At 44.0% G+C, this 22,933-nt stretch overlaps 1 protein-coding gene across 4 annotated transcripts; it reads right to left on the bottom strand.

Moving 5' to 3' along the window:
- Positions 1-2,783: 2,783 nt before the first annotated feature.
- Positions 2,784-22,033, bottom strand: LOC133374926 (uncharacterized). Of its 4 annotated transcripts, none has more exons than XM_061606265.1 (2): positions 21,980-22,033; positions 2,784-6,192 (listed from the first exon to the last, which is right to left on the bottom strand). In XM_061606265.1, exons 1-2 carry the CDS (start codon positions 22,004-22,006, stop codon positions 5,047-5,049), a joined length of 1,173 nt encoding a protein of 390 aa, XP_061462249.1. In that variant the 5' UTR covers positions 22,007-22,033; the 3' UTR covers positions 2,784-5,046. The 4 variants fall into 4 exon arrangements, with proteins under 4 accessions (XP_061462249.1, XP_061462250.1, XP_061462252.1 ...); XM_061606266.1 differs by lacking the exon at positions 21,980-22,033 and adding an exon at positions 13,358-13,447; XM_061606268.1 differs by lacking the exon at positions 21,980-22,033 and adding an exon at positions 8,076-8,363.
- Positions 22,034-22,933: the final 900 nt, after the last annotated feature.

Below are 22,933 nucleotides of genomic sequence, written 5' to 3'. Positions count from 1 at the left end.
TATGCCAATAATATGAGAGCCAGTGTGGTGTAGTGGTTAAGGCATTGGAGTATGACCTGAGAGAACAGGGTTTGAATCCCCACACAACCATGAAGCTCACTGGGTGACCTTGGGCCAGTCACTGCCTCTCAGCCTCAGAGGAGGCAATGATAAGCCACCTCTGAATACCTCTTACCATGAAAACCCTATTCAAGGGTCACTATAAGTCAGGATCGACTTGAAGGCAGTCTATTTCCATTTTCATGCCAATAATTTGTATTTTATTGACAGATCAAATGACAACCAATGATTAAAGTATTTGGTTTATTGGCATTATGTTAATAACTCACCTGGTTTTCTAAATATGTTTAGCATAATTCAATAATGTCATAGTTTGATAATAAGCATAGCTTAATAATGAAATTTTAGAATGATGGACACTAATCTATTGATATGTTGGGGAAGTTCTGTCAATCAACATTGACTTCAGTGGTAGACTGGCCATCCAGTACCCATGGCTCTATGACAAAGTTAAGAAACCAGTAGCCCTCCAGAAACTGTTGGACTCCAACTCCCATCAGCCCCAGCCAGCATGAGCAATTGTCAGGGATGATAGGAGTTGGTGTTTGGCAGCATCTAGAAGGCCACAGATTCCCCAGCCCTACTGTATGAGAACATCTAAGGCAGCTGACCAAGTACATCATTGGTTCCACTTGACCTCAGCTGAAGCAGCAAATGTTATTGATCTAAAGGACCAGTTTATTTTATTTATTTATTTATTATTTCAATTTATATACCGCCCTTAGCGAAATAGCTCTCAGGGCGGTGAACAAACAAAATAACCTGTTGCCTTCCAGATGTTGTTGGGCACCAATATGCCCCTTCAGTAACTGGTATTATGGCCAGATGACCAATGATGAGGGATTATGGGAGTTGTAACAACTTCTGGAGTGTGAATGACAACTCCTGCCATCACTTTAATTTGTCATGTTGGCTGGGGGTGAGGAGCATTGTACTCCAACAATATCTGGAGGGCCACAAGTCCCCATCCCTGCTCTAAGATGACAGAGTGCTTAAATGCACTTTAAATGTGCAAACCTAAGGTTCCCGCATGTGCTTGCATCCCTTCTTCAAAAGACTGACTCAAAGCTTGGATTTAGGGTAGAGTATAGCTGGTCTCTGGAGCTTTTGAGGGAGGTCTGGGTGGTATTCAATGCTAGTCTTACTCAGAGTAGACACATTGAAGTTAATGGACATGACTAAGTTTCATTAATTTTAGTGGATCTACTCTGAGTAGGATCTAGTTAACTGCAAACCCTCAGCTCCAGCAGTTGCATCCAGCTTTAGTCCTACTCAGAGCAGACACACAGAAATGAATCAACATGACTAATTTAGACCTTATTAATTGCAATGGGTCTACTCTAAGTAGGACTTAGTTGGATACTATCCCAGGGCTTTGGGTGGTGGTGGGCCAGGCCACTGGTTCTGCTGATCATGCTAAGATGTCTCCTTGGGAATTTAGATAAGCAAACCTGAAAGGGAAGGGAGTAGGTTGGCGTGATTATTGAACTCCCACGGCAAAAGGAGGCTCATCCAAAAGGGCATGCTCCAACACCCACCCAAACAAAAAGAGAGAGGACAAAATGGGTGGTGGATAGTCTGTCTCTAGGGCTTGCCTTACAATAATTGTCGAGTGATAAACTCACAGAGGTTAACTCCCTTCCCTATCACTGAATTTGGTCCCCACCCAGCCAGCATTCATTTCTTGCATTCATTTTTTTTGAAGATCCTCAGCACCTTTCTGACCTACATAAATCTTGGCCTTTTTGAACTCCTCCTCAGAGTTGCCAAATAAAACAGATTTCCTCACTTCCAGAGTTCTGATCCTCTCTACTCCAGTGCCTTCGAGAGCTGTAAGGATGGGCAAATACTTTAATTTTGTTTTTTTTCTTCTCAGATTCTCATTTTACCAGTCTTCAGACCTCCACATTTTGAGTGCAAGAGCACTCTCTCCCCTGTGGCTTCCGACATCTGGTTTTGAGAAGCATAGTCCTGCCCAATCTTTGTGATCTGCCACTGAGGCATGTCTGGTGGTGCCTGCCAGAGTTGGAGACATCCGCAACATGAAAGTGAGGGTCCAATGGGGTGTAGTTTATGGAACTCTCTAGCTCACGAAAGCACTTTGGCTGCAATAAGTTTTAAGTGCCATTATTTCAGCAAGCCACCTTATGGAAAGGATGAATTGTTTTGATAGCCTTCAGTTTCAATGTATTCTCCCCTAACTTGTTTAATGTTTTTAACTGAGGCCTGGTAGAAAGTGGTGGAGGTACATTTTTAGATGTGCTTTCAGAACAGAAATGACCACCGCTCAAAGTAAGCTGTTTCACTGACCCGTATCTCAGTGGGAGAACATCTGCACTGCATGCAGAAGGCCCCAGATTCAATACCCAGCATCTCCAGGTAGAGCTAGAAAAGACCCTCTGTCTGAAACTCTGAAGAGCTGCTGCCAATCAAGGTAGACAAGATGGAGCTAGAAGGATGATGGTCTGACTCAGTATAAGGTTTCCCCGCACGCTGTGAGCATCTCTTATCACGAGGTAACTTCTCCAATGTTTAGCCAAAGTCTGTTTCCTTGTAATTCCCACCCTTTGTTCTAGTCCTGTCTTCTGGAGCAACAGAGAATCAATCTGTTTCATCTTCTGCATGACAGACAACCTTCCAGATTAGAGGTGGAAGGAACTCTCCATTTTGGTGTTTTCTCTTTTTCATTTTTCCAGTCTTAAATTCAGCAATTTCTGCAGCAATTTGTAATTTTTTTGTTTATTTATTTTTTAAAACCTCATGGAAATTGCTCAGCATTTTGGTGCAAATTTCTCCTAATAATCTCATTTTTGTGCAGTTTTGAATAACACACACATATTTTTCAAGCAATTCCTCCTCATCTGATGCATTTTCCATGTTATTTACAGTCATATATTCATTTTTTTAAAAGAAAAAAATTGCCCACTTTCCCCTAACATATTCATTTAAAGAAACATTGCTTGGAGTATGAATGCATCCTAAAATTTGGAGAAGTGTTTATTTCAAAGGATGGCTGGATTTCAGTTCTCGTATTGTTTTGGAAAGTGCAAATAGGATCAATTTGGCTTTAAATGCAAAATTAATTTAATTTGTCTCCTGTCCCTACTCCTGATATTTAAAGACCACTTTGGTTTCTCCACTTCATCTTCTCTTCTCCAGATGAAACATCACAAACTCTTTCAGGCATTCCAGACCCTTCACCATCCTGGTTGAAAAAAACCCATTCCAAAACATATGACCCCCTTCTCCCCCTCTTTAGCTCTTCATAATAAAAGAGAGTTTGATGATGATGATGACGATGACAACAACAACAATAATAGTCTTGCTTTATTATTAGGCACATCTGCACTTTTACAAATGGATTTTTTTAAAAAAAATCATTTCACACACAACCACAGTTTTGGCTTTATTTAAATTATGATGAAAACTATTTGTAAATATTTAAGTATTTAAAAACTTATTATTACATATAATTTAATGGAGTAGGGAATCTTCCTGTCTCTATGTCCTCCGGCTGCAATTGAATGTCTTATGCAGCATGTGGTTCTATGCTTGTTTACTCACAAGTAAGCGTCATTGAGGGGAATAAGGCCTCTTCGGTGAGGCTGCATAGGATTCATGGGTCGAAGCCAACCTAGTGCTGCACGAATGTTGCATTAGCACAAAGATTTCTGCTTGCACAGTGGAACATTCTCCCCCTCTCTGCCCCCTAAATCTGTTCTATGTTTCTATATTTTCTTCTTCTTTTTTGGTCTGAAGTTGTTGCCCATATTAATTTTGCATTGGTGACATGCATGAATTTTGCAGATGTCTGTGCGCTTTTAAAATATTTTCCTGCTATATGGAGATTAATGGCAGATCAACAAGAATGGACTTTAATGGTCACTAAGAGACATACTTGGATCCTGGAAGGACAAATACCCACCAACTGTTACACAGTGGTTTGATGACCTAAACTCCCTTGCTACATCTGAGCATATTTTCTATAAACACCAACTTCATCTGGAGACACATTTGAATGAAACATATTGATCCATATGTATAAACTGAAATGGAGGTATGGATGTTTAAATGTTTTGTTAACATGAGCTGACAGAGCTTTTTTTTTTTGCTCCTTACACCTACTTTTCCCCCCTTTTAGATCTTTTTTTTCTTTTTAATGAAATCCCAAAAGTATTTTTTTTTAAAAAAACAACAACAACCCTAAATCTGTTCTAGGGATTCTCACAACCCTCTGGAGCAGATATGGGGACAGCACAGGGCAAACATAGGGGAAGTGAGGGGCGGGCAAGTCCTGTTGTCCAAGTGGAAATCCTTGTGCTGATGGGAAGTGTCAACTGCATACTGCCCATAGCCTATAGCCATGGTCTCAGATATGATAACCAACCATAGTTCTTGATTTCACATTAAATTATCAGTGATTTTACACTATAATAGCAAAAAATGAAATTAAAGTAACTGTTCATAAGAACATAAGAAGAACCCGGCTGCTGGGTCAGGTCAAAGGCCCATCTAGTCTAGCATCCTGTTCTTGCAGGGCCCAACCTTGATGTCTCTGGGAAGCCCAGAAGTGGGACCCAAATGAAACACCAAGCCTCCCTACTTGTGATTCTCAGTAACTGGTATTTGGAGGCACACTGCTCTCCCTTTAAGGCACCATTGAATTCTGTTCATTTGCAGCGCACCATGCTGCCCCATCAAGAGAAACGGGGCCAACGATGGCAGATAGAGTTAAGGACATGTAAACATTGCAATCGACAGGGTCCAGGAGTTTAGAATGTTCACACTTGGATCCCAAAGGGACCCAATTGGATGTAATATTAGAGAAAACACATCTTAGCTCCTGGCTCCAAAGCACCGAGAGAGAACTCAAGAATATTGTCCATCTGTTCAATAAGTGTTGAGGATGAAGACTCTTTTCCATTGATGAAACCATGAAGCCCATCCTTGCTCCAGCAGTCCCTTGTTCCATACATATGGGGGAGCTCAGTAGGATGACTGACAGCTTGTAGTACTGAAGCTACGGCGGTATTTGGAAAACCGAGATGGCTGGGCAATAATGGCTCTCGGAGTTAAGGATCGGCTGTACATCTCAGCCCAAGGGCGAGCAGGCCTTCTGATGTCAGGCAGAGGGCGTTTAATGGCATACAGCGAGGTGTTCTTGGTGGCAAGGTCTGTCGAGGTAGTTGCCTCGCTGCTGCTGCACAGTGCCTGGGTCTCAGGAGCACATGGGTTAAGCGTTTCCACTTTACATGCTTCCGGAAAGACTTGAAGAATTGGTCCAGGAAGGTCTACTTCAATCGGAGGGGGCTGGATGACAATCTTCATCTCTGGTCCTTGGGAGATGCATGAGGAAGAAGCACCCAACACCCCACACACAGTTGTGCAGGACAAAGCACGTGCCGTCAGGGCTTTGACTTCCCCTTCTTCACCACTGGTGATGGCACACTTTTCTTCGCCACTTGTTAAAGCGCCGGCAGTGGTGCATGGGTTGTAGACTTCAACCGCGCACTCCTCCGCAGCAATTTCAAGAATAGGGCCGGGAATGGTGACCTCAATTGGCGGAGGGTGTATCACCACTTTGGAGCTGGGGCCTTGCGTCATGCAAACTGGTGTGCTGTTGAGCCCACATGGGACAGAAGTAGAACGAGACATACGGTGCGGGGTAAGGCAGCAGTCAGAAGAGGATGTCGAGCGGGCAATGGCACGTGGTTGGGATCCACTGGGGACACAGGGGTTGGAGGTTTCTATGAGGCATTCATTGGGATAGCTGGATAGGACTGCCCCTGGGATTGTAATGCAAACAGGTGGTGGTTGTATCACCACTTGCGAGTCAGGGCAGGTGGTCGTACAACATGGAGTATCTCCACCAGAAAGGGCCCGCAGACCTGTGGATTTAGTAACAACCGCTGTGGAGCATCCACCTTTGTTCTCCTCAGAGCCATTGGTGAGACACGAAGTCTTGGTTTCCACGAGGCACTGATTTGGGGTTGTGGTGAGGCTCAGACCTGGTAGGGTGAGAACTAATGGCGGCGGATGTATCACCACTTTCGCATCCGGACATGATGCAACACATGGGGTCGTGACACACTTCACACCCGAGCTGGACATTCTGCTGGGATGGAAATCGGCCTGGATGGGGAGGGGCATGGAGAAATGGTTCAGAGGAAACACAGCACAGAATTAATTTGATGTTCAGTGGCTACTTGGCTACATGGATATTCAAATGGACCCACCCAACCAATACCACCCTCTAAGAAAAGTCACTTGTCTTGGAGGAGGAATCACACTTTTCTCTCAATCACCAAGAAGATTGTGTGCCTCCAAATGCCACCAATCTTATATTGGAATTTCATGCTCAGCAACATTCAGTATCAACAGGATTGTGAAGTATCTCCCCCAACCCTGAGAAATGTGGTTAAGTCTGCTTAAAATACAACTGGGAAGCCTGTGCCACCCCCAGAAGCTGTTAGACTATAGCTCTCATCAACCCTGGCCATTGACCATGCTGGCTACAGGGGGTAATGAGAGTTGGAGTCCAACAATATCTAGAAGATACTAGTTTCCTTATCTTTCATAAGACCATTAAGTCCAGAGTCCAAAAGCTACCCGACTGCACCAATACTTACGTCAGTGCTTCTACTTCAGGAATATTGAATTTATGGCTCTCCAGATGCTGCTGGACTCTGACTCCCATCATCTTTCCTGACCATGATCAATGCCGGTTGCTGGGGCTGATGGGAAATGGAATCCAGCAGCATCTGGAAAAGGGCCACAATTTCCTCTTCCACAAATTAAACTATCATCTAAAGAACTTTACTTGTGAGCTGATGGGGAGGAAAATTCAAATAATAAATAAATAAAAATCAAGTCTGCTTCTATCGTAGGGTTCAAAACTCCTCATGCAAGCAGAAAGCCTCCCATTTCATGACAAACTCTTCCTGTGTCTGCCCAAGCCTGGTGGCTGTTCTTGAGGAGGCCACAGAAGAATCCAGTGACAAGGCAGAGCCAGATGGAACCAGTGCCCAAAGTGATTATATTTGTTTACAAGTGACCAGCTGGACACAATTGCTCCAAATGGACCCCTTCCTTCCTTCTCGCAGTTCTTTGTGACATTCCTAATGACCTACTTGGATTTCTTCTGCCTCCTACAGACTTTTCATGGCCGGTTATTATAATGACTTGCATACCTAGCACAGCCCACAGACATTCTGGAGACATCCTTTCCACTGGGTGAGGGTCCCATTCCCAAGAGAGCACGATCCTCCCTGTGTCCCCTTTCCTGCTGTCTATTCACACACCCTTCCTTCCTCTAATCCTTATTTGAGAGTCCAGTCCAACAACGAACATTGTGCATTCAGTACATACCTGCTTCAAGCTTGCTTGAGACTAAGGAAACTCACCGCCTATATGAGGTTATATAGCTTATTTCCCCAGCTTTTTATGTGTCAGGAGAGCTCAGGCACTCCCTAATCATTTCTCTCTCTCACTCTCTCCCCTGCTCTTGCTCGGCATTGCTAATTATGTCTCACAAACCCAAGCAGCAACTCTTGAAAGCCCCAGATGAGAGATCAGCGATGCATCACAGTTATGGGCACACTGAGAGACCGGTTAGAGGAGGAAACCCATTTGCAAGGCGGGTGTTCCTCAAATGAGGAGATGAATCAAAGAGAATGAATAAACGCTTGCGGTTTCCAAATTAGAACCCAGAAAATGGGTGTGTGTGTGTACAATATGGATGGGCTTCAAAACAGGGTGAATTTCCCCAGTCAGGCTCTGAAATGGGAGAGTAAGCTATTCCCCCTCCATGGAGATATTCCAGTTTCTTTTCCACCAAAGTTTGAGCTACGTCAGAAGATGTGCTCCCAGCAACATCACCATCCCCCATCACCCCCTTGCAGGGTAGGGTTGGAAAGATCTGGCAATTTTGGTTCTCTGAGTTTCTAATTTTTCCCCAATCTTCAATTAACTTCTACGCATTTCTGCAGCAATTTACATTTTTTAAAAATATCCACCTGAAAATTCTCCAGCGTTTTAGCAAGAATTGTTCCTAATAAACTCTCTTTTTTTGGTAAACAGTTTTGACTAATGTGCACATTCTTGCAAGCTGTTTCTTCTCATATAATGCATTTTTGCATGTTATTTTCACGCAGAGATTCATGTTTATGCACACTTTCCCCTTGTATATACTCTTTTTTTTTTGTAAACGGTTGGCGAACTGCATTGCAAAATTCAAACAACTGCAGGTTGCAGGATAGATTGCAGACAACAGGAAAGCTGTGTTTTGGATCTCTCATTGTTTCTGAAATTGCAAATTTGATAGAGTCACTTAACATGCCAACTGAAATGAATGTCTCACCCACCCCTACAACAGAACCAACCCTTCCATTAGGCATAGTGAGAGAACCATCTCAGGCAGCAGTTGCTGGGTGGTGGTGGTGGTGGGCAGGATTTTCCTAAACTAGCCTGATGCCTTCAAATGCATTCCAGCATTTGAAGTCGGGAGAGTTGCTGTTGTGCTCAAGTTGTGCTTTTGGGCTTCCCATTGGAGCATCCGTTTGGCCACTGGAAGAAGAGGATGCTGGTCTAGATGGGCCACTGGCTTTTCTTAATGAGCAGAAGGGCATTCAAATGCAACAGGATTAAAGAGTTCTGCCAAGACTAGAGTTTAAAATTACCAAACTACACCACTGTGTGACTGGCATAGAAGTCCCATCAGAAGAAGGCCAAGGAGGAACCCAAGAAAAAAAATGCATCCCTCTCCTTCCTGAGTGAGGCTTTCATGACTGAGCAGGACCTTTCTGGCATGCTCCCCTTGACATGTGCAGTGAAAAGAGGGCAGGTGCAGCAAAGGTATACCGTCAAAAAGGAGATAATGTTTGAGAAAGCTCCACAATGGGTGTAATCTATATATCTATATATATGAATCACCTACTGCTGGAGGGGAAGGTGGACATCAGAACTGAAGATAACCACACACAACCATGACTAACGCAGGAGGTGAAAACAAACAAACATCTCTGTACCCACTTCACAGAAATAAAGATGCAAATCCTCTCTACACCGAGATACATATTGCAAAATGTACAAGCCGAAGGTGTGCTTCTTCTTTTTTTTTTTGGCAAACTCTAGAACTGGGAGGATCCGATGCTACCTTTTGGTAAGGTCAAGCTGTTTGCTTACCTTGGACAAAACATATATATATATATAATTTTCTATTACCCGATCCTTTTAAACTGGATATGGCAGGGATTGAAACTGGGACTGTTTGCATGCCAAGTATGTGGTTTACCCACTGAGCTATGGCCCCTTCCCAATATCAAACAGCCTTATACAAGACCCCTCCAGACATCCTATTTATTGTGCATTCATGGTAACTTCTGTTTGTGATGCAATCACATGTGAACTCGCTTTCAATGTTCTTTGTATTGCACCTACAAAAAGTGTTGGGGTGGCCACATTGTTTCATTTCCAGCCAGTGCATATCCTGTAACTTTCTTCTGAAATCCCATAACAAATACTCTGGCTTATTTTTGCCCCACTTTTCTTGGACTATAGCCCCTCCAGACAGCTATGATGTGGTAGAATCACAGCCATCCTTGGAAATTTGTGCTTCTGCACCTGGTAGGTCTCTAGCCAAGTAAAGTGTAACGGAAGTTGAAGAACACTGGTTGTTCTATGACCTCTCCATGGTTTTAGACAGTGGGATTTACCATCACCTTTTACCTGATCTATGTTAACTGGAGATGCCCAGGATAGAACTTGGGACCTTCTGCATGCAAAATAGATGCTCTACCACTGAATAACATCCCTTCTCCAAGAATTATCCAGAATTCTTCACTAGGAGAAGACAGGAATCTTTATTCCAACACACACACACCAAATATAGTTTGAGCATTTCTTTCCCACAAATAACAGCTAAAGAAGTATGTATATATATTGAGGGGGGGGAGAGGGAGGGAGAGGGAGACAATTGATTAATGATGAAGTAATGATAGCTACCCTTGAGCCTGGCCCAGAGGCTCCAGCTGGTGCAAACTCCTGTGACTTGACTGTTGGCAGGGGACAGCCTACCACCACTACCTCACTCTGGTGTTTAAAAGCTTGTACCGCCTGTCCATATACTACAGGGCCAGGTTCAAGATCATTGTATATATATCTGAGGACAGGATATCTTAAGGACCACCAGATCCCTTATATCCCAGCCCAGTCACTGAGCTCTTGGGAGATGTCACTGTTAATGGTCCCCCATGGCTTGTATCCACCAGGAGCCACGGTTTCAGCATCATGGGACCAATTCTACAGAGCCCACCCTTGGTTGAGATTGGACAGGACCTCCTACCTCTTGAACTTCTGGCATCTAGTGACTAGCTTTTACTTTCAGCAGGCATTTTAAGTCATTCCTGATTTTGTAGCTAGCTTTTCACTGATTTTATCTCTTCTGTATGTGTTAAGCCTACTGTACACCAGTAGTTCCCAAACCTTTTTTCCCCACAGTCCACTTGAAAATTGCTGATAGTCTTGATGGACCACTTCATGACACCACTTTTCTGCCTGTTTTAGGAATTGTAGTGTGCTGTGCTAGATGCTCTATTTTTTAAAAAAATATATTTTTATCGCTTATCCTATTTCTTGTGCAGTATTGCATTACCATTTGCACTCCCTAGAATTCAAATTGCAGAACTATCAAATAAACACAAGAAAGAAAAGAAACAACAGAAACACAATTGCAAATCACTACGGGTATTTAAATGTGGACATGCCACAGACAACCTGAGGAAAGCTTGTGGACCGCTGGTGGTCCACAGACAACAGTTTGGGAAGCCCTGCTGTAGGCTACTTTAAGACATCGGCAACTAAGCAGCATGGAAATTGTCACAATAAATAAATAAATAAAATGGCAATTCATCTGTTGAAAAGAAAGCTGTCTTGTCAATTAGAGCGTGCAAAGCAGGGTGTGGATGGAATTCCAGACACTACCTGAATTGCTAAAGGCTGAGTGTCTCAGCATTTAAATAACTGGTTTGGGCAGGTTTCTGAAGAGCGAAGCTTTGGTTTCTGAACAAAGAAACCGGCTCATTTGGAGGAGTCTGGGATGAAATAACTTCAGAACACAGGATGAGCCTGTTGTGATTGTCGGATGCATTTGCCAGCGGGGGGGATTGCATGCCTACCTTGATGTAAACCAGTTCTTCACATATTTTTAATTAAACTAAATGCATCCCCCATTTACATCCTTCTTTGAAATTTAGACAACTAACAAAAACACACTACGCCTGATATCAAACAACTGGGTCCAAATGAGTGATGGGGTTTATTTGCAGATGTTGGTGAACTTTTAAATTAAATTCCCATGTGAGAGTTATCAGAAGGACAACAAATGTGGATATAATGCATGGTTGCATGATATTCTCACTGTTGCATTTATTTGTATGCACAATTCCCCCAACAGATGCGTTGATGTATCATTGCTTGCTTGGAGAGCTGTATCACAAATTCAAATAAGTGTAAATGCTGAAAGTTTTGATCCTCATCTTTTTTCAAGAAGTGTGAATTTGATAGTTTTAAACATAAACTGAATAAATTTTTTCCCCCATCCCTACTTCACCATATTGAAAATATGAATGGAAGGCCATCTCAATTTGCTTACAGGCAGAATTTTCCCAAGCAGGGTATAATTTCTGATCAGTTTATATATATATATATATATATAGGAATGAAGGGCATATTAGAAGAAACCATTGTTTCAAGTGAATTTCAGAGGCAGTTTAGCTATTCCTACTTTGAATAAAGGCATTTCTGTGAAATGTCTCCATATTCCTGAACTATACGTTGTCATCAATAATAATAATAATAATAATAATAATAATAAACATGAAGCAAAATTGGACTTTCAAAAGTGTGTGTGTGTGAAGATTATCTTGCATTCTCTGGGAGGAACCAATGAATTTTGACTTTTTTTTCAACTGCTAATTTTATTTATTTATTAAATTTACATCCCACCCTTCCTCCCAGTAGGAGCCGAGGGCGGCAAACAAAAACACTAAAAACACTTTAAAACATCTTAGACTTTAAAATATATTAAAAACAAAACATCTTTAGAAACATACTAGAACAAAAGATCTTCAAAAACTTCTTTTTAAAAACAAAAAGCTTTACAAATATCTCAAAAAGCAATTGCAAAACAGACACACACAAGCAGTCTTTTACAGTGACACCTTATACATGTCTACTCAGAAGTAAGCATCAATGGCTTGGATCCTAAGATAAAGTTTCTTAAGGAAGTTCACAGAAGGAAAGGTTGCCATTCCCCTCAAGCTATCTGTGACACCCCCCTCCAAAGAAAAGGCTCTCCAGGGGATCAGGGAGCCCTCCAAACCAATGTGGAATGAGGGGGTTGGTGGGCTGCTGGGAGAAGGAAGATATGGGGAGCTTTCCTTCTGTGAACTTCCTTAATTTATCTTAGATTCTAAGGCTGACTTCCCACCACGTCCCACAACAAACCATCCCAAGTTGTCCAGAAGGGCCTCTCTGATGCTCTAGAGAAGTTTGTACGGGATGCAGGGGGTAGGATAGGACACAAACCTGTCCTGCAAACTTCCTTAAGTTAATTACCTTAGGATCTAAGGGGCTTAATAAAGATAAAAGTGTATGGACTCCAGGTCCAAAATCAGAAATGGAGAACCTGGTTGTCCTCCACATGTTGTTGGACTCCAACACTCATCAGTCTCAGCCAGCATGGCCAATGATCAGGGATGATGGGAAGTGGGGTCCAGCAACAGCAGGAAGCCACCCATTTGTTGTCCCTCTCTTGAAACCATTAGAGCAAAATCATGGAGGAAAAGCCAGATGAGAACAGTCTGGACTTTGATGTGAAGGGAGGCAAAAGGTGGAAAGAACATACCTGTCACCTCAATCACAAATAAAAAGCAGTACACTTATTTAGGAACATAGGAGGCTGCCTTACAGTCAGACCATCAGTCCATGTAGCTCAATACTGTCTACCCTGACTGGCAGCAACTCCTCAGGGTTTCAGAAAGGGGTCTCTCCCAGCCCTCCCTGCAGATGCCAGAGATTGAACCTGGGACCTTCAATATGCAAGGCAGATGCTCTACCACCAACCCATGCAAGATCCTTAGAGAGGCAGGCTCATCTAGGCTGCTCCCAGCTTAGTCAACAGGGCTCCTCACAAACAGAGTGGGCTGAGATGGGCTCCCTGTAGGGAGGGGGCAGCTCAGAGTGGAAACCACTGCAAAAAGCATCATGAGCCAGGTGGTGTTAATCAAATCAGGCTTACCTGGTTCCCTCTGAAGCTGGAGTCAAATAAGCTGTTTTTAAGAGTCACGGGAGCTTTTATAAAGAATCACAGACAGCCTTAAGGGAATGAGGCAGCCTTTGAGCACAAAGGTTTTAATTAGGTCCTGGCCAAAATTTGCTCAGCGCTCTAATTGTTGGGAGACCTGCTTGTGATCATCTGGTTTTTACATTTTTTTTGGTATGAGACACAATGCTTGTCTCACACACGTTTGTCTTACACATGTGGCCATTTTAAGGGCAGAAGCAATCGAACACACACCACTCTGTGGGCTTTACTATTAGCCTAATCTCGGGCCTGAGACCTTGACCGCATTGTGCTGGGCCCTCTTCTTTAGAGGATAAGAGTTGGGAAATGACGCTTGCCGAGATCTTGGCCTCAGTGTGTAGGCTTTTGCCTTGCCTAATTCAAAGGATATCCCTGACTGAAGCAGTTTCCCAGCAACTCCCTTGGCCAGCCCCATATTTCGTCACCCACATTGGAGAGAGTATTCAAATAGCGTTCCTTTTTCTCTTTCTCCACACACGCAGACATTAAATCTTCATGCAGTCTGTGAAGTGAACATTCCTCCTTTTGTGACTTCAGGACACAATCTCGCATAGGGCCTTTCTTAGTCTTAACACAAGTGTGGCAACCTGTGGCTCAGTCTCGGCTGAATGTCAAAAGTCCTGTGCAAGTGATCTGTTTGAGTCTCTGACAGGAGTGAGCTGGCCCTTCTCTGGTGACCCACTGGGCAGGGAGGAGGAAGGGGAGAAAGAAGAGGAAGGGTCTGAAAGGGGGGGAAACCAAAGAGCAGAAAGGTGTGTGTGTGAGTGTGTGTGTGTGTGTGTGTGTGTGTGTGTGTGTGTGAGAGAGAGAGAGAGAGAGAGAAAGAGATTAGGGATGGAAGGATCTGTAAATTTTGGTTCTCTCACATTCACTTTTTTCTCCTCTCTTAAATTCAGTTCTTCACATTTCCGCAGCAATTAGTGATTAATCTTCTAAAATAAAATAAAAACATGAAAAATTTCTTCTGCCTTTCAGTGCGAATCTCTCCTAATAAACACATTTGTGTATGCAGCTTTGACTAATATGCACACCTTTTGTGAACAATTCCTCGTGACATAATGCACGTGTATGTTTTCACTAAGATATTCATTTTAAGGCACATTTCCCCCAATACATACTTTTTTTTTTTTTGTGAAGCATTGCTTGGCTGGGGATCTGCATCGCACAGTTCGGGTAACTGCAAATTTTGAAGGAAGGCCTTGTTTCGGTTCTCATACGGTTTCTGAAAGTGTGGATTTGATAGATACAGCTTGAAACACAAACTGAATACAGTATCTGCCCCTTCCCTAATCAGGACAGATATGGGGCTGGAATAAGTGAGGGTGGTGGTCAGAAAATGTATGGCCTCTGCCAGTGATGACACCACCAGCCTCAGCAACACAGAGATTGTGGACAAGTTCAGAAATGCTTTGACAGAGGGAGTGATGGTGTGTGAGAGAAGGGGAAGGCAGACAGACAGACAGAAACACCTAAAGGGGTAGCAGAGATAGGTGTGTGTTCAAGAGGTGGTGGCAGCACAGGTGTTAATGTCTAGGGTCCCGAGGGCTCTTAGACCCCTCACCTTTTTGGGAGCAGGGTTCCGGCAGTGTCCCAAGTCACCAGAGACCTTCAAGCCAATCAGCATGCAGGTGAGTGTGTTAGCCACTGAGAAGCGTCTTCTAACATGCTTCCTTGCTCTTTCCTGTTCCTTGGTGCCAATTGGAAGGAAAGGAGGCGAGACAGCCACTGAGAAGACACTTCTCAGGAGCTACCACTCTCCCCTTGCATGCTGATTGGCTCCTGGGGATGTCTGTTGTTGTTGCGGGAGAAGACATGAACTAGCATCTCATTTTCAACCAGGCTCAAAAGGGGGGAGGATCGTAGCTGTGGCTGACATGAAGGCACCCTGCACTTCTGAAATTGCCACTACACTGCTGTGTGGCAGAAAGAGAGAGACAAAGAAGATCCCCCTGCTCACTTTGGTTCTGCCAACACCACCATGTGCCCCCCAACAGATTGTCCCTGAGAAAATGTGGCCTTCAGCAGAACTTCCCCTATCTTAATAAATGTCACTGGCAGCAATTCACTATGGACATCCCTGCCCCCATTTTACCTTGAGGGGTGGCTTTGGAGGGGATCTCTAGAAGTTAAATCTTTGAGGAATGTGTTGGATGGGGTGGGGTGGGGTGGGGTGAGATGGGGGGGACACATCATATTCTACTGCAAATTCCAGCACAGAGACACATAATATAGGGATGAGAAGCTGTTCCTCCGTCCATTCCTTTCCCCTCTCCCTCTGGCTCAGTGACCGACTCTCCTCCTTTTCCTCCAATTGGCTCCTATCAGCAGGAATGGACAAGGAGGCATGTTAGAAGACTCTTCTTAGGGGCTGACATGCTCTCCTTTTGTGCCGATTGGCTCATAGGATGCTAAAGACCCAGGAACCCTGCTCCCCAAAAAGTAAAGAGTCTAAGCCCCCCTGACACCCTTGATGACTACACCCCTGCTAGAGAACCACAGCCAGCCAACACTGAGCTAGGTGTACCAATGGCTCAGGCTCAGAATAAAGCCGCTTCCTATGTTCGTTACTATGAACCATTTCTGATCTGCTCTAATCGAAGGGCTGGCCTTGGACAAAACACTGCAGAAAAAGAATCCTAATGCAGTGACACATAAGATCAGAACCCTATTGCTTTTTGTTTGTTTTTTACTGGGTTTCATTGATGCATAAATGCATCAGTGTCCTGCACACAGGTGAAACTTCACACAGAAGCAATCTCGAGAACTACTGTTTGACTTTTTTTTTTACTTTTCCTGTCGCTGTGGTTGCTTGATGCACAGAACTTCACAGATGCATCAGTAAAGCACTGCACAAAGAGGAGTGTTGATGCAATGGTGTATACACAGTCACGTCAATACAACTGCTTTGTTGTAGTGTTTTTATCAAAGCACACATCTGCATTGGTAATATAGGGGGAGCAGGAAGACAAAAGAGAGATTCAAGCAAGAGCATGCAGGTTCAAATTTGTAAAGGCAGGGTCACTCCAGATGCAGTGGGCGTTGACCAGACCCCCTTCCTCACCGAGACATGGAGGTCTGGTATTCAACCTTGGCTGATGCCTAACAGTTGTCCCAGGATTGCTGTGGACCAGGGGGACCTGGACATCAGGTCTAATGGTACATATATACATAAGGTTTTGTGTACAATTCTGCCTAAACAAAACATTTTTTAAGCAATTCTGCTTAATCAAATGCATTTTTTTGGTTGTTATTTCCGCAACCATATGCACCTTTATGTACACTTTCATACTAACAAATGACTTTTTGTACAAATGCATTGAGAAATACAGAGAAGTGCACATTCCAAAAGAGAGGTGCATTGCATATTGTTTGGGGAAGCACAAATTAGGTAGGTTCACATCAAAAATAATCTTCTCTCTCATCCCTATGACGAACCAAGAAATGGGACAGCAGGTCCATTTGAAGGCTGTAAACCCCATTAAGTCCCGCATTGCACATGATGAACACCCACAGATGTCCTATTACATTGAGCTGCTGGAGGGTGGAGTGTAATTGAGGGTGAGTGGAGCAAAGTGAGAGAGTTGTGCTCACACATAATAGTCCATGTTAATTATGGCCCGTTTCAATGTACACTCAACAGAGAAGTCCCGCCAGAGGTGTATCTGCAACACCTTCAATGTAATGTGTGCAATGACCAAAGTCATGGACAATCCATGTGTTTCCCACCAGGATACTGACTCTTCTCAGTAGCTAACACACTCCCTTTTCATGCTGATTGTCCCCTAGGGACATCTGTTGTTGTGGGAGAAGGTGCACATGGGAAGGACTGAGGGGTGTTGAGATGATGACAGACAGCAAGTGAGCGAGGAGGCATGGCTATGAGCGGGCATGGCATGACTATCATGAAGAGACCCGGCACTTCTGAATTTGCCACTCCCCTACTGTGCAGTAGGCATAGTGGGAGTGTAGTACATATGAACATAAGAAGAGGTCTGCTGGATCAGGCCAGTGGCCGATCTAGTCCAGAATCCTGTTCTCACTGATGCCCGTGGGCAGCACACAAGCAGGACATGGATGCAAAGCACTCTGCCCACTGGTGATTCCCAGCAACTGGCATCCAGAGGCTTAGTGCCTCTGACTCTACTTATGCTGCCCCACAACAGCATTTAAGCAGTTATATGTATAAGCCAGCAGTTAGCAGCAAAGGAGCTGCCTCATACCAGATCAAACCATTGGTCCATCTAGATCAGCACAGCCTACACCAGGGACAGGGAGCCTGTGGCCCTCCAGATGGCCAGACTACAATTCCTTTCATTCCTGACTGCTGGCCAGGCTGGCTGGGGCTGATGGGAGTTGGAGTCCAACGACATCTGAAGGGTGCCCCGTTCCTGGTCTAGAATGGCTCTCCAGACTTTCAGACAAGGGTCTTTTCCAACCCTACCCCGCTATTGCAGAGATGTTAACCTCCTGGTGCATGCAGAGTTTATGGCCTAATATTGAGCTATGACCCACTGGCTTCCAAAAGCAGTAAGGGTTGCATTTAACTAAATCCTACTCATAGTAGACCCATTGAAGTTGATAGTCACAACTAACAGGGCCAGTGCCAGGCATGCTGGGACCCTTGGACAAAAGCCTGCCCTGGCACATGCATGCACGCACACACCCTGCCCCACCTACCTACCTTTTCCTTGGTGAAAGCTGCCCATGCTGTGAGCTCATGCCTGCCATCAACCAAGATGGTACCTGAAGCTTCCCTAAGGGGTGGATGCCTCTGCCGCTACTTTGGTTGATGGCATGCATGTGTGCTACATGCATGCATCCCTGCCGCGGATTGCAGAAGGGAGCGCTACCCACCCACCCTAAGGAGGGGCCCTTTGGCACCAACCCAGACAACCAACTTAGGTTCAGTAATTTCAGTGGGTCTACTCTAAGTAAATTTAGTTCAATACAACCTTAAGTCAGGACATAGGCCTTAAAAGCTGAATATTCATCCCTTGTTCAAGGATTCTACCAGAGGTAGCCTATGTGGTATAGCGGTCACAGTACCTTGTGAGAAGTGGTGAGACAAGGTTTAAGTCCTCACTAAACTGCAAAGCTAGCTGGGTGTGACCTAGGACCAGTTATCTCTCAACCTGACCTACCATGCAGCATTGCTATAAGGATAAAATAGTGATGGTGATGCTAGTGGTGAGACTCTGAATCTTTTATTTCCAGAGCTCCTTGAAGAAGGACTGGGATAGAAATGTTATAAATTATAATAATTTCAACTCCACCTTGGCTTTCATGTCGAATGTATCACTTTCCCCTTACTGAATCACCTGACTGCCACCTTGGTGGAAGAAAGCCAGCTAGTTTATTATTACCACTTCTAGGCCAAGAGCAAAATAAGTGAGTTGAAGTTAATAATTTAGGAGCTGGCCTTGTCAAGAAGATATACCAGTTGTTCAAGGGCTGGGAGACGACAGGTTATCGTAGCACATGGTGATTGAGGCTCCTGTCCAGGGAAAGCCAATTATCATAGACGGGAAAGTACAAATGATGACTGCAGGTGTGCTTCTGTTAAGAACGTAAGAAGAGCTGTGTTGCTGGATCAGGCCGGTGGCCCATCTAGTCCAGCACCCTGTTCTCACAATGGCCAATCTTAACAAGCAAAAAGCACCTGCATGGAACCTGAAAGCAGGGCCTGTGCATAAGAGCGCTCTCCCCTCCTGCAGTTCCCAGCAGCTGACATTCAGAGACATGCTGCCTGCAACAGTGGTGGTAGAACATAGCCTTCATGGTTAGCAGCCATGGATAGACTCATCCTCCACAAAATTGCTCTAATCATCTTTTAAAGCCATCTGAGTTGGCCATCACTACCTCTTGTGGGAGCAAATTCCATAGTTTAACTATGTGCTGTGTTGAGAAATCTGTCTGTCCTGACTCTCCCAACATTCAGCTTTTATGAATGTCTTTGATGTCTAGAGTTATGGAAGAGGAGAGAACTTTTCTTGATCCACTTTCTCCACACCATGCATAACGGTATATGCTTCTATCATGTCTCTTCCTCCTCAGCTTTTCTCTGACCAAAAAATCCCCCAATGCTGCAGCCTTTCCTCATTGGGGAGTTGCTCCATCCCCTTGATCATCTTGGTTGCCTTTTCCTGAACCTTTCCCAACTCTGCAATATCTTTTTTGAGATGAGGCAACCAGAATGGCACACAGCGCTATCCCAGGTGCTTTTAGTCTGTGACGTTGTTTCGCTTCCGTGAAAGCTTGGTGACATTTTGATCGCACTTGCACCCGTCCATTTAAAGCACGTCTATGCCGCCTTAATAGTCGGGGCTTCTCTCAAAGAATCCTGGGAACTGTAGTTTGCCCATTGTGGAGCTACAGTTCTGAGCACCGTTAACAAACAACATTTTGCAGGATTATTGGGGAGGTGAAGGCTGGACTGCTAATGTGGCATCGATGATGTGTGTTAAGCATGGTTGTGAACACATGCAGAAGAGTCTGTGTATGGACTAGGTAACATGTATACATGTATGTCTCAAACCAGCTCTTAGATCCAAACCAGACATGAGTTGTACAACATCAGTCTATGGTAGGTCACACCATCAGCCAGGTATTATTATATAAATGTTTAATTAGGAAAAAGAAGTTTTTTGTCTATAGATGATGAGGCCACTCTTTCCCAAAGTCTTGTACAGAAAATTAAATCAAATGCTGCCTTTTATTATTATTATTATTATTGTTGTTGTTGTTGTTGTTGTTGTTACCACCACCACAACTACTACTATTACTACGACTAATTAATTAAATTTATTAGTTGCTTTTCTTCATAAAAATGAACCCAAAGTGATATACAATAAAAAGATTAAAACCAATATGAAACTAACACAAATATACAGTTTAAAAAAACCAAAACTCCACACAATACCTGAATAAGATGGTGGAACAACAACAACAAGAGACCACAATATCAAAAGCCCTCTGAAAATCAAAAACCGAATGCCTGGGAGAAGAGGAATGCTTTTGCATGGTGCCTAAAGATAGATAATGATGGTGCCAGGTGTGCCTCTCTGGGGAGAGTGTTCCATAAGCGGGGGGCCACCACTGAGAAGCCCCGTTCTTGTGTCACCATCTTCTGCACATCCCTCAGAGGAGGCACACAAGGAAGGGCCTCAGATGCCAAGCTCAGGGTCTGGGTTGATTCATCTGTGGAGAGGCAGTCCTTGAGGCATTGGGGTCCTGAGCCACATAAGGCTTTATAGGTCAAAACCAACACTTGGAATTGAGCCCAGAAACTAATTGGTAGCCAGTGCAGTTGTGCCAGAATTGCTGTTACAGTATGTGCTCAGATTGTCTTGTCCCGGAGAGCAGCCTGGCTGCTGAATTCTGCACCACCTGCAGTTTCCAAACTGTCTTCAAAGGCAGCCCCACATATAACAAATTGCAGTAATCTAACTTAGGGGTTACCAGAGTGTAGACAACAGAAGTCAGGCTATTCTTGTCCAGATAGGGACATAATTGGGTTATGAGCCAAAGCTAATGGAAGACACTCCTCACCACTGAGTCCACTTGAGTCTCAAATGACAGGAATGGATCCAAAAGTACCCCCAAGCTATGCACCTGCTCTTTCAGAGGGAGTGTAACCCCATCAAGAGCAGGCCACATCCCTTCCATTTAGTCTAGGGAACCACCCACTAACAGTGCCTCAGTCTTGTCTGGATTCAGCTTCAGTTTATTGGCTCTCATCCAGTCAATGAATGAGACACACAAATGTGGTTTTATCTTGCTGTACACCGCCCTGAGAGCTCGTTGCTATAGGGCAATTTAAAAGCGTAATTAAATAAAATAAATAAAATAAATAAATATATTATTATTATTATTATTACTACTACTACTACTACTATTGTCATCGTCATTGTTGTCATAATCATTATAATCATCAATAATAATAATAATGCCCATCTATGGTAGATCTACCCAGTCTGAACTCTGCTACACTAGACATGATATTTATTTTTCATGTAGTTTACTCTTGTTGGAGACCAACAGTAGGTGGAGCCAGAGTCAACTAATTCTACTTTTGTCATTTTCATTCTCCTGCTGAGTTCTTCAAGGGGCAAGACTGAGACTAAGGAGGACACAGAGAGCCAGGGCCACCCTCTGGACAGGTTGTAAATAAGAAAACAGGTGGTCTTGGAGGAAGCAAGGCTTGGTGGGGCATTGCCCCGTTTGTCCAAATGGACTAGCTTCCACTGCTGCTGGGTGGCAGGGAGGTCATATTCAGAGGCATGGTGGGCCAGATTTGGCCCATGGGCCAACATTCCCCACACCCTTCATAGGTTGCCATCCTCATAAATTTCAAATAGCAAATCTCTTTCCCTGGGAGCATCCACAAGCAGGTCAGAACTGGTGGGGCTAGGCAGAAAACTATCCCCATTCCGCTCCCACCAGGAAATGGGGAATCCCCCCAGAGGCTCCTCCAAAGATGCCAGGGCCTCTGACTCAATCATCCATTTCCTGGTGCGCTGCGTTAAAAAGATATTGGAGAGTAAGGGTGGGACATACCTCTGCCTGAGAGCTGCTGCCGTCCATTTGTGGGCTTGATAAACCAGCTCTCTGACTTGGCAGGTAAAGTGCTTTTTCTTTGGTGGAATCTTCCTTCATGAGAGCATGTGCTTCCCTGCTGCCATCATCCTCCCACACCTGGGAAACTATTTGAGATGTTCTCAGCATATTTGGCACCTTCCTCATTATCTCCCAGCCTCCAGCAAACACACTTGGAAACGAAAGCTGATTGTATTTAGCAGGTAATGATGGGTGGCTTTTTTTGAAAGAAAGAAAGAAAGAAAATGCTTTTCATCACTTTTCTCACTCGGCTGTGCATGGGGACAATGCCCTCTCTAGGGCAGAGAGCAGATGACAGCCTGATCCCAAGATCTTAACCTGCAGAGCCTGAAATGCAGGTAGTGGCGCTTGAAAGCATTTTTTTAGCAAATGACTTCATTGCCTGCTTTGTGCACCTGGCACACCACAAAGACAAAAAAAGAAATCAAACCACAAATTTGGAATAGGTAAATTTATTATGGTCAGTGGTGTCTGATCCACCACACACACAAAAAATCAGGCAGATACTGATGGAAGGTGCAGCATTATCATGAACCTTTTTTTTAAAAAAAGATCTACCTGTTGAATTCCTGCCAGTCATAGGACTCCTCCAGATGACCTCTTCATTGAGCTTTAATTCCAATTTGCTTCCACCAAGTTTGCACGGAGTTCAGGCTATAGATAGTCTTTATTGAAAATCCATTCTGATTGGGCTGCAAGATGGCTGTTTATACAACAACGATCATTCATTCAGTGGAACCTGGTGGCATTGGTCAGCAGGCCAGTGAATCAGCTCTGGGACTTAGTCCAAACTTTCAAGGAGCTGTCCAATGTGCTGAAACCTATTTCCAAAATAGATTGAATGCCTTGGACAGCTCCTTGAAAATTCAGACTAAACCCCAGAGTGGATTCAAG

The sequence above is a fragment of the Rhineura floridana genome, chromosome 22 (genome assembly GCF_030035675.1).
Source record: "Rhineura floridana isolate rRhiFlo1 chromosome 22, rRhiFlo1.hap2, whole genome shotgun sequence".
Taxonomy (NCBI): Eukaryota; Metazoa; Chordata; class Lepidosauria; order Squamata; family Rhineuridae; genus Rhineura; species Rhineura floridana.
This window is presented reverse-complemented; position numbering and strand designations above follow the sequence as displayed.